This window comes from Hylaeus anthracinus, unplaced genomic scaffold, assembly GCF_026225885.1.
Source record: "Hylaeus anthracinus isolate JK02 unplaced genomic scaffold, UHH_iyHylAnth1.0_haploid 11978, whole genome shotgun sequence".
Lineage (NCBI taxonomy): Eukaryota > Metazoa > Arthropoda > Insecta > Hymenoptera > Colletidae > Hylaeus > Hylaeus anthracinus.
In genome coordinates, this window is record NW_026534326.1 from 2,170,844 (window position 1) to 2,182,079 (window position 11,236).

The window sequence follows — 11,236 nt, forward strand, 5'->3', positions numbered from 1 at the left end:
CGTTGTAAATACTTAGTTATTATTGTTATTTACAGTGTTATTAGATTAATAACATAAATTATCGAGATTTTTATTTTGTTACATTGTTGATATCAAGATTTGTAAGCTTTGACAAAATTTCGGATGGCGAGGGGCTCAGAGGGGCTTAAGTGAGCTACTGCTGCTCCATATTCGCGCATGCGCGGCGAACATGGCATCAATGAAGTATACGCGAGACTAAAAAAGGGTATCTTAATTACCCCGTCATAATTTTACAAATATACAGGGTGTCTCAAAATGTTGGAAGTTCTTGAATGGGGGAGTACGGGGGGTGATTTGAAACAACTTTTTCCTTAGCAAAAATGTTGTCCGAAGGTTTGTTATGGAGATATTAACAGAAAGCTTCGATCAATCAGAGCGCGAGGCGGCCGAACTTCTCGACCAATCAGAGCTCGAGGCGGCCGCGCTCCGCGACCAATCAGAGCGCGAGTACGCCGATAGAGTATCCGCAGTAGCATAGGCTCATACGCTTCCGCGGGTGCCCCCCCATTTTTACGTAGTGGCGCCATCTAGCGGCGACATCGTGAACTATTTTCATAATAACATAAACATAACCTCTAAACGCGTCAAATTTTCATTGCAAAATGTATGAATATTTCTCCTAATTGTCGAAAAACGACCATGGAATGTTTAAACATTACAGAATATTAAAAATTTCATGTTCATTGATACGAAATTACGTTCAAGTAGAAATCGACACCAAAACAATACTCCAAATTTAATATTCAACGATCGTAAACATTACATAATGAACTCTTGAAACGATATTCTTTAGAACACGCATAAAAAGATAATTAATTTACTGCGAAGGTACCTAACAACCCAAATAAAGAAAATCGATATCTGATTCATTTATATCACTCCTCGTTTCATTTATATCTTCCTTACCTTAGATGGCGACCGAAGATGAAGTATGGGCTCAAACTCTAATTACAGTAACTCCAGAGGAAGACGCAACGCTTAGAGAAATTTCAGATACAACGGTCTTGTCTTCGACACCAGACGTACCACTAAGTTTGGACGACAAAATTGTATACAGACGATCGTTCACTCACAGGCAGTTTATAGACTCTAACGAATTGGACCAAGTACCCTCAGAGTCGGATGTAGAAGCACCAGAAGAGTCGTTAAGAAGACCTATGCAGGATGCAGAGAATCAGACGTACCTACAAGGAACACCAATCGTTCAAATTTCCCTTGAATATCGAGACGAGGCCTCCCAAACAATGTACATGAGGCCTCCGTGCTTGCCTTTAACGTATTACAAGGATATAATGAGTACGTAGCATTGTACATTGTCTTGTTCTAAGTTCTGACGTGTACCATTTATATTCAGCATCCATGCACGAAAGCTCGATGCCTACGTTAAAGAAGAGCATGGCGACAGCGACTATCGTCACTTTCCATCCTAATGCACCGGAAAATGCTGTATCTATCGAACTGTCCACAAATATACCAGAGAACGATCTCGAAGAATTCGTATCAGAATTAACAAGCAAAGAACAAGCAGAAATAGAAACTTCAGAAATTTTGAACTTTCTAATAGCACGTGCACTTTGGATAATCGATCCGAGTAAAATACAAACAGAGTTACAGGAAAAAGAGGTCCAGACCTGTATCAAGTTTAATTGTCACACGAATACTCTTGTGGTGGACCGCGAGACGCAAACCGCCTTGACCTGCGAGCCAAAAAAATCCAATACAACACTCCTATCGAATTATTGGGAGACGAAGAATATAGTTTCAAGCATCTTGGAAGATTGCCTTTCGAAAGGAATAGGAAGTAGAATTGCGATAAATTACGTGATGGAAGACATTATTGATCAGTGTGCAGATAGGATCAGGTATCCCATGGTGGATCAGAGTACACAGACTATAGTTACGTACCCACGTCACAGAGAAAAAGAGGAAGATATACTACGCAAACTGAGAGTCGACATTGTTGTTGATCCTCTGGAGGCATCTGTTGTAGTAGCACCCTTAATAGACAATTTATTGCAAAGGACTTCTGATACTGTATCCAGAAATGCTCCTGCGATAGTAAAAAATATTTTAGAAAAGACTCTTAAGCGAACGATGACTATAGTTGGGAAACTTATGGAACTTGAACAGGAGTCACAGCGTTAGTACAATCTCCTTTGATAAATTGAATGTAACAATGAATATTCTACGATGTTTCATAGTTTCATTTTTTGTTATACAGCCACGCAAATATCTCAAATATTGGAGCAAAGAAGAAAGAAGATCCTCGATTCGATGTTGCACACAAAGACAGAAGCAATGTATACCCAGACAAATATAGCTGGAATTGTTGAGGTAAGAAGAATCAAGGACGAGAGGGATGTTGTGTGTTCCGTCTGTAGAAGACCATCAACCTGCAAATGGTGTACAGGGGATTACAAAGAGAAGAATCCAGAAGTTACTATGCTTCGTACGAAGGACATACTACTGGCATACAAACCCTGCTATGTTATGACTACAGCTTCTGAGAAAGAAACGACTATTCAGACCCAAACAAATGTAATCTATCCACCTTCACCTCGTGTAGCCGTTTCGAAGCATTCTACTAAAGAATCAGAGGGAACGATTAGTATATTCTTGCAACCTGAGATTGGATCGCAAAGTAAATATAATTGGAGAATTACAGAATTAGTAAAATGTGTAAAGTGATTGTCATTTTCTAGAGTCTGTTAATGAATGGTCCTGTGTCATTGATGCTACCTTGATGAAACCATGTTCGATGAAGGGTGATACTTTAATTTATCATATCTAGACTGCGGATGCTTATGCATTTATGGCAAATGAAACTATGGGAGAACCTATATCAAGAATATATACGTTATACCCTTTAGAATATAAGATATACTTTCATTTAAATTTCGATTCTTTTTTTGTATCTGTAAAAATAATTTGCATAAACATCCGCATTCTAATCATATCTGTTCCATCCTAACAATACGTAACAAATATAATCATTTACAGAATCCTTGAGCAATACAAATGAAACTACAGCTTCATCGGACAAGTCGAGCTTAAAATCAGGCCAAGATTCTTACTGCGAAGTCTTGACTTCCCAGGCAGCGAATGCTTTGGAAATATTAAAGAATACATTTTGCAGCCGAGAGAACTGCCTGGTCACTTCTCAACACAGCTTGAAAAAGAGTTGTGTATCTATGCAAAACGTAGATACATGCGAGAAGTCAACCTGTTTAAATAAGAGTAGCAGTGCTGGCAAAACGAGTACACAAGACACGTTCTACACGCAAAATTTCGAAGCTTGCTCGAAATTGCGTTTACGCGCTACGCGCACTTGCATCAAACGCAAAGCTGCGAAATCGCGCGGTTTTAAAATTATTCCTATATGTCTCTTGCAAAATTCCGATTCTCAAGAATAAATATTCGTTCTTAAATCACAGCAATCGTACGTGCACATGTATAACTTTAGAATTTAATTTTCCTCTGGGAATTACTTAAATGTATCCATGAAATGTATGCATGAAATGTATTCATAAACAATAAGCTATAAAGAAAACAATCAATCAGGTTTTCAAAACGTTTATCTTATCAAAGAAACGAACAGATATATGAGTATTAAATCTGTATAGCCGTTTTACAAATGTATAATTTTGCAAGTATGTCCCATGAAAAATTTGTGCCCTTACGAGTGGACCGTAAACAAAATTTATACACAACTATCTTTCACGATAGTTCCGTATCCAATTTGATACATTGAGCTGTATTAATGTACTCCATGTTGCAAAATGCGAGTAGAAAACTTTGTCAATAATGTAAAAAAAAAAGAAAAAGAAAATGCAGTTCTTAATAATAATTCTTAGCAGAATTTGATATTCTTCAATTATAGATCGTTAAATTAAGTATATTTATAGACGTTCGTTTTCTTCTTCTTCCTCTACCTGCAATTCTTTCGCAGGTATCTCTGTCATCTGTTCCTCCTCTTCAGGAACCTGCGATACTTTCTGTTGATTCAAATCGTTCCATGGTTGAATCTCGGCAGAACCAAACAGCCAAAACAGTACCGTTGCAGATATGAATACTGCTGCAGAGATCCAAAACATGATACGCCACTCTTCTATTCCATTCTGCAAGAATAATAATAAATTTAAATTTTTCGTCTTTCAAGTTAACAAATTGCCGATTAAATCTGATACATACTCTCTCGTTTGTTAGAGCGCCGATGATTGGCGGAATAATGAAGCCAGGAAAGCTGCCAAAAGTATTCATGATCCCATACAGAGAACCAGCGTAGTTCGGAGCGAGATCTTGGTGGTTCTGTAAACTGGTCTGACATGCAGCTCCATTGAAAGTTAATGCCACTATCAACATCACCATTGCAACTGTTGCGTCACAGCCAGCATAGGTCATTATGATTAATGCAACTGCTGGACCGATGTGTGCTGTTGGGTATATCAAATTATTATTTGTATTTATTAGTGAAGAATTAGGTAGAAAGGCTGTTTCTCTAGTTTCTGAGTCGTTTACTAACAGAAGAGCATGAATATCTTTCTAATCCAACCCAGTGTCAGAATATTCTTCCTTCTAACATAATCCCCAGCTGCAGCGAACACTACCCCAGCGCCCAGTCTAGCTATGTAAGGTAGTCCTGTGATAAATCCTCCCTGCGATTCAGTAAATGTTAGAAAATACTTAATAACAGGAAAATACTTAATAAAATACAGTAACTAAACAATTACAGATTTCATGTTGAAACCAAGAACTTCCAAAGTGTATTTTGGTCCATTCGTAGCTATGAAATAAATGCCCCACATGTTGGCGAAGTGGGCCCATAGCAAAGCTAAGAACGGTACGGAAGTAACGACATCTTTCACTGGGAGTTTCACCTAGAATTGGAGCACTGTTTAAGAAACCGATACTTTTATAAATCTAATTATAAATCTAATCTAATCGATGATTTTAAAGCTTTTACCTTCTGTTTAGAAACTGTTGTGCCTATCTGTTCTTTAATATAAGTCTTTTCTCTTTCTGTAATTCCTGGGTGATTGTCAGGTGTATCGTATATGAGATATATCCACAAGACGTAGAAGATCAGTATGAGCCCACTTGTAACATAGTAAGCAGTTGACCAACCGTAAGCACTGATTATTTGACCGCAGAGAGCAAATGTTACCACCGTGCCAAAAGGTCCACCTAGAAATAACAATGTTTCGTTATTATACAGTTTGATATTGTCTAGGGAACATTCTTTTAAATACCTTGCATGGTCCATACGAACATTCCCTTCTCGCTAGGAGGCACCCACCTAGCAATCATTGCATGAAGAGCAGGATAAACTGCTGCCTAAAAATAGGATTTCTTTTAATAAACGCGAACAACAAGAAACTTAATTACTTTTCAATAAAATCCAATGACACGAATAATAATAATAATAATATAACAGTACTAAGTATACAAATTCTCTTTTATAAATTAGTCTCTGATAATGAGAGCGATGTAAATCAAAGTTAAATAAATTGTTACCAGTCTTTTTTCAATTTAAAGCGGTACAATTACACCTCTAACGTTTTGTTAAACTGAGATACAAGAATACGAAAATTAAGTTTATCAAAAAGTACGATAATTAAAAAACAATCTCCTAGACTTACACCAAAGAAACCCATCAGAAAACGCAATAGAAATACCACACCGTAATGAAGATGAGCTGCCCAAGGCATCAAAATATTTAATGCTGCAGGTACTAGTGTTGCAAATCTACATTAGCATAGTTCAAGAGGTAGTTAGAATACATGTGACTCCGAATATACGGAATTTAATGGAAAACAGCAATACTGTAATTGTATCGTTGTGTATTGTATCCAATGAACTTACGCTACAACCGTGGAACCCCCATATTTCTCAGCCAGGAGTCCAGCGGGCACACTTGCTGGAAGAGTCCCATAAAAATAGGCAGAAAGCAACAGCCCTTGAACATGTTGGTTCCATTCGTACCTTTCGCCGTACTAAAAAGTAGAGATATAACAGATTGCATGAAATATTACTCCAACGATGTGTGCAAGTATGATGTAATTTATGTAACGTATGATTCTTTTCTGTGTCATTGAGTGTCTTCTAAATTTAATTTATTATAAATCAAAATAGTTTAATAATACTTATTCATCGAGATACAGTTAGATTAATATCGAGATTTTTCCTCCTTAAAAATAGAAAATGACTCCAAAAAAAAAAGCTCACATCGTTAACGACTGTAGTTCTGTTTTCTGTACTATTTAAGGGTACAACGCTACACGCCGGACCAGTTCCTCCGTCTTTACTAGTCGCATTTACCATAGCGACAATGGTAATGGACAAATTTGTCCGAATCATGTACGAAAACATACAAGCTAAAAACATCATTGCTCCTAAAACTCCTCTCCTAGGTATTCTCTCTGAAATATACACACAAATATACATACGTACGTACTGTTTCAGATTTATTTTCTATATGGAATACAGAAGTACCAAGTATAAGTTCAGGTGACGAAAGAGGAGACCAATATAAGCATTTTAAGACAATTTATCGCATATTATTATCCAGAATCCACTTTGCTTTTCATTATAAATTGTATTATCATTTGTAAACCGCCTTGTATATAAATTTTCCTCTGGCTTCCACTTCTAATCCCGCAATCAATGCGCTTACGAATATTTAGAGAGTATGCTATTTCTTTTAAGAGCGCGATAGTTAATGAGTACCCTATGTTAGAAATTGCAAAGAGAAGAATAGTTAAGATGTTGCTTATTTACCCTTGATTGTCCGAAAAGATGCCATTTTGTCGTTTGCTGAGCGTAATCGAGTATATAAATGTGTAATGGCTCTTTGATCCCTGGAACTTCAAACTGCTATCATGACCTGTATTCGAAATTGGTGTCAATAATGCTCGTTGACCAATGAGATTCCCTGCGGAAAGGTTACGAGATTCAGTATTTAATCGAGGCTATTGGTACATACTGGTTGTATTCTAAATAGGAGATAAGGATATATTCTCACTTTGAATTAAAAATTGTATCGATTTAAACTGTTTATATTTGGAGACATGTAGCTGTAGCTTAGACAGCAAGGATTGATATTAGAAACTAAAAGGAAGTATTGTTCGCAGTCAAGAGTTAATATATATATTCTATCGGAGCAATGTTTTATCAAAAGTGAGAATAAATAGAATGAAAAGATCTGTGTCAGTGGCTATCGGTGTATCAGCTAGTAAGATGATTCTTGATCTCTAACCTCTTTTCGCTGTGACGTTTTTCACAGATAAAACGAAGATTCGCTAATATTTTTGGAGGGACGCGTCGACCTTCAGGAAGACAACCTTGGATGTCCGAGTGGAAAAATTGAGCGCAGTAACAGTGTATAAATAAATGCAACAATAATTGTTAATTCTCCCACATTATTGCGTCATACGTTCAAACAATTAACACTCTGTACACAAAATAATCGGCCACGCTATTTACAATAATGACTCAATCTGACTGATGATCAGTCATGATCAGCCGCCAAACTGGCTTTTTTTAGCTTCGTTTGTATTTCACCCTCTTTCCCCCCCCCCCAGCCCGCTGGATGGCGTCCGCATCCTTTCCATTATCACCAGCAAGGACGCCAGTAGCGTAGCTATAGGAAATAAAGCGTGATTTCAATCGGTTTATACTTGTACCATCGGGGGCCCTAACGGCGCCATTTTCTGCTCGCGCTAGATACGTCAGTGGCGCTGGAAACGGAGCGCATGCGCGAGTGGCGGCCATTACGGGTATCGCTGTGCATGCGCCGAGTTACTTGGTTACGCTGTTACTGCGTTTCCATGGTTACCAGCCACTGGCAATCTATAGTAGCCCAACTGGACGTTGTCAATTGTTTAAATAAATATGTTACTGATTGCCGTAATACTTCGAGACGAAATTCGTGGATCGTTACTACTATCTCGTTATAAAATAAGCTGAAATTTCTATCTTATTATACGATAAATCGATAAATAGAGACATGTTTTGCTGCAGTGGCATCTATAAACATTGTTATGTCGCGAACTAAGATGGCGCTCGCGCATGCGCACTGCTCTTAGCGTCAGTAATGTACCTAGTATGAGCATTACTGGCGCTTTAGTCGCCCCGAACAATGATAGAAGTATAAAATAATTTATATGGCTTCTATCGCGCACTATAATAAAAAAACCGTTATTGAAACTGAAACTGAAAGCTTTTATCGTATCTATATTTGAATTTCTACAGCTATAGTGCTGTTCAGCTTTCAACGATGCGCATGCGCGAGTGGCAGCCATCTTTGAATGCTCCGTGAGCGCCAAAATCAATTGAGCGCAATTCAGCGGAATTGATCAGTTAATTAACTTTCAATTTTACTTGACAAAACAACGATAAATTACCACTATACCGACATAATTGATTCGCTCAAAGCCTGCCCTAATACGAAAATACATTTTCGCAATTGTTTTTCCCTTTCCAAACGGTCTAACATTGAAAAATTTCATCTATCAATTATAATATTAACTTTCTTCTTTAAGATTACTTAAAGTATTTACTTAAAGTACTACTAAAGATTACTTTAAGATTACTTAAGATTACGCAACGCTTGCAAAGCAACGAAATCGTACAACACAGATTTACAAGTTTTAAACATATATTATTTATTTTACTTTTATTTTTATTTTTTTTGTGATCCGCACATTCACACAGTTCTTACAGCATCTTATACCTCGCATAACTTTTATATAAGTTGTTATCGTTTTGAGCTGCATTCAGTAAAAATAATTTCATTTAAGCAGTAATGAATGACACTCGATTTGTGCAAATCCGGAGGTATCAAAATATCTTCTATACGTCATAAGAAAAAACGATACTTTTTCCCTTCTTTTTCTCATTCGATAGTCTTTTAATTTTCCCTTTTCTCTCTCTCTCTCTCTCGTTTTTTTTTTTAATCATTTGTTGTTCGCATTATAAACGTCCACTCTTAACATAGTAAATCTTTCCTTTCTGTCTTACAAGTGGAAATATTTAAGGCCGTCTTATTCCGCAACATAGGAAACCGTGGTATGTTTGATCTTTCATTTGTCAACAACAAGACTACAATTGCTCGCACCTTGGTGATAATCGTGAAACTTACAAACAGCGATCCTAAAGTACAAACGAGTATCTTGGAATATAGAATTGCGTATCACGGTAGACTTCTTTCATTTCTGATAATAGTTCTTTATCATTTTTACTTGTTTATTTTAAAACATCTTGTTCTTAACGTCGGTTGTTATCGTTACACAATTCTATATTCGGCTGTACTTATCAACAGTGCATGTATTCTCCTCGACAGGAAAAGAAAACATTGAAATCCCTTAGAAAGCCATTCTTATGCTAAGTACACATACGTATCGATAGTTGGTTTTTTTTTTTGTTTTATACATATAAGCTCATTATAGTTATGGAAATATTCTATCCTTTCTGCTTGCACAAATAATACACGCGCAACCAGTGGTCGATGTACTGTGTGATACTCAATCCCTGTTTCTTCGACTTAAAACTATAAAGTTCTGACTAGCACGCAATATTTTCTTTACAATAAATAAACATATATATTCTATATCCGTTAAATCTATTCCCTTGCGTCGCAATGCAATCAATTTGACCAGCGTTTAGTACCCTTTATTACGACCTTCGATAAAGCAAATCGGTTTGGAAGAATATCTTCAGCCGCAAAGGCTCGATTAAATAGAAAAAAAGAAGCGATGTACGTACAATTTTTTCTTCCAAACTTTCCTCCGGAATTTAGTTTCTCTGTTACATTGTTTCTCTTTCATTTTACTTCAAGCGCAAAATACCATAAAAAATTGAAGCAGCTCTGCAGAGAAGCCCTAAAGGAAGAGCGCAAGTTTTACATTCGTTTGTTTCATTTACTTTGGTCGTTTGGCCTCGGAAGCTTCTTATCGATTGTATACAATTAAGGTACGGTAAAAAAATTGTTTGTTTTCTTTTTTTTCTTTCTTGTATGAAATAAAAGGCACCAAGTTTTGCCAAACATCTAGTTTGTTCATAGGAGTTTGCATCTTTCGATTAACTGTCGATCGTAGCGTTTTACAGCGGAGTTCATCGTTTCTGCATCAATATGTGTCGTTTTACAATTTTCTTCGTGAAACCAAGCAGCTCGTACCGATCTCATTTATTAAGTGTCGCATAATTCTTTTTAACGATGGTACACGTGTAAAGCTTGGCAAATGGTCTATACAGCAGTGCTTTTACAATAATAAATACAATTGGAACATGATCCTTGACGATTTCAAATAATAGTATCTCGATGTACTCGTCGTCGAATAATTAACATTATGTGTACAATGTATTTTGGAGAAACTCTAAACGTTATGTAAGATCAATTGAGCGCAAGTCCCCAGACGATAGAATCATGAATGATCCTTGGCAATTCCAAACAATAGTCTTTTGATGTATTCGTCTTCGAATAATTAACATTATGTGTACACTGTATTTTGGAGAAACACTAAACGTTACGTAAGATCACTTAAGTGCAAGTTTCCAGATGAATCCTTTATCGATTGAAAGTATTACTTTAACAAGCATTTCGACATCGATAACCATAATAATTAAGTTACTGGAAAAATATATAAAGCGGCATGTATCAATTTCATTGAAACTTTGTACTTATTCAATGAGATACAATCATATAAATCAATTACATGAATACGAGTACACAAAATATAAATCTATATATATGTATGTATACATATTGAAAATATAGAGAACAAATGTGGAAATGAGAAATGAATACAAAGTTTTAATGAACTTGCGGTTAGCAACAGATTCTATTCCCCTCTCTAAAATGCTAATGGAAAGAAACATTAAGCTAGAATAATTAGAAGTCTTTTGGTGTCACATAAATAAAACTTAAATTCGTCTATCGATTCAGCCAGCGTCTTATAAAATCTCCGTTCGATTTTGTTTAAGAAGTTGCTGTTAAATATATACAAATAATTCAGTTTAATCGTAATAATAAATTAACATACACAAGAACAGTACCATTCGCTGTACATAAAACAAAAAAAGAAAAAAAAAAAAATAAGTATGTACGTTTTCAACATTCGAAACAGCTCGTACATTTTCAAAATAATGTATGTATATACATGTATATAACAAAAGAAATGTGACGTGAAATTCCACGATGCACACTTAAATCCTAGTA

At 36.2% G+C, this 11,236-nt stretch overlaps 2 protein-coding genes across 2 annotated transcripts; one reads left to right on the forward strand and one right to left on the reverse strand.

Moving 5' to 3' along the window:
- Window positions 1–554: 554 nt before the first annotated feature.
- Window positions 555–3,585, forward strand: LOC128896753 (uncharacterized). The gene is made up of 6 exons (XM_054160211.1): window positions 555–849; window positions 933–1,317; window positions 1,376–2,161; window positions 2,243–2,662; window positions 2,724–2,786; window positions 3,022–3,585. The coding sequence occupies exons 2-6, from the start codon at window positions 933–935 to the stop codon at window positions 3,432–3,434; spliced, it is 2,067 nt and encodes a 688-aa protein (XP_054016186.1). The 5' UTR covers window positions 555–849; the 3' UTR covers window positions 3,435–3,585.
- On the reverse strand, window positions 3,579–7,596 carry LOC128896756 (sialin-like). Its single transcript, XM_054160214.1, has 11 exons — window positions 7,277–7,596; window positions 6,799–6,952; window positions 6,247–6,440; window positions 5,884–6,014; window positions 5,661–5,766; window positions 5,271–5,355; window positions 4,985–5,205; window positions 4,752–4,898; window positions 4,544–4,676; window positions 4,213–4,454; window positions 3,579–4,139 (listed from the first exon to the last, which is right to left on the reverse strand). Exons 2-11 carry the CDS (start codon window positions 6,821–6,823, stop codon window positions 3,921–3,923), a joined length of 1,503 nt encoding a protein of 500 aa, XP_054016189.1. The 5' UTR covers window positions 6,824–6,952; window positions 7,277–7,596; the 3' UTR covers window positions 3,579–3,920.
- Window positions 7,597–11,236: the final 3,640 nt, after the last annotated feature.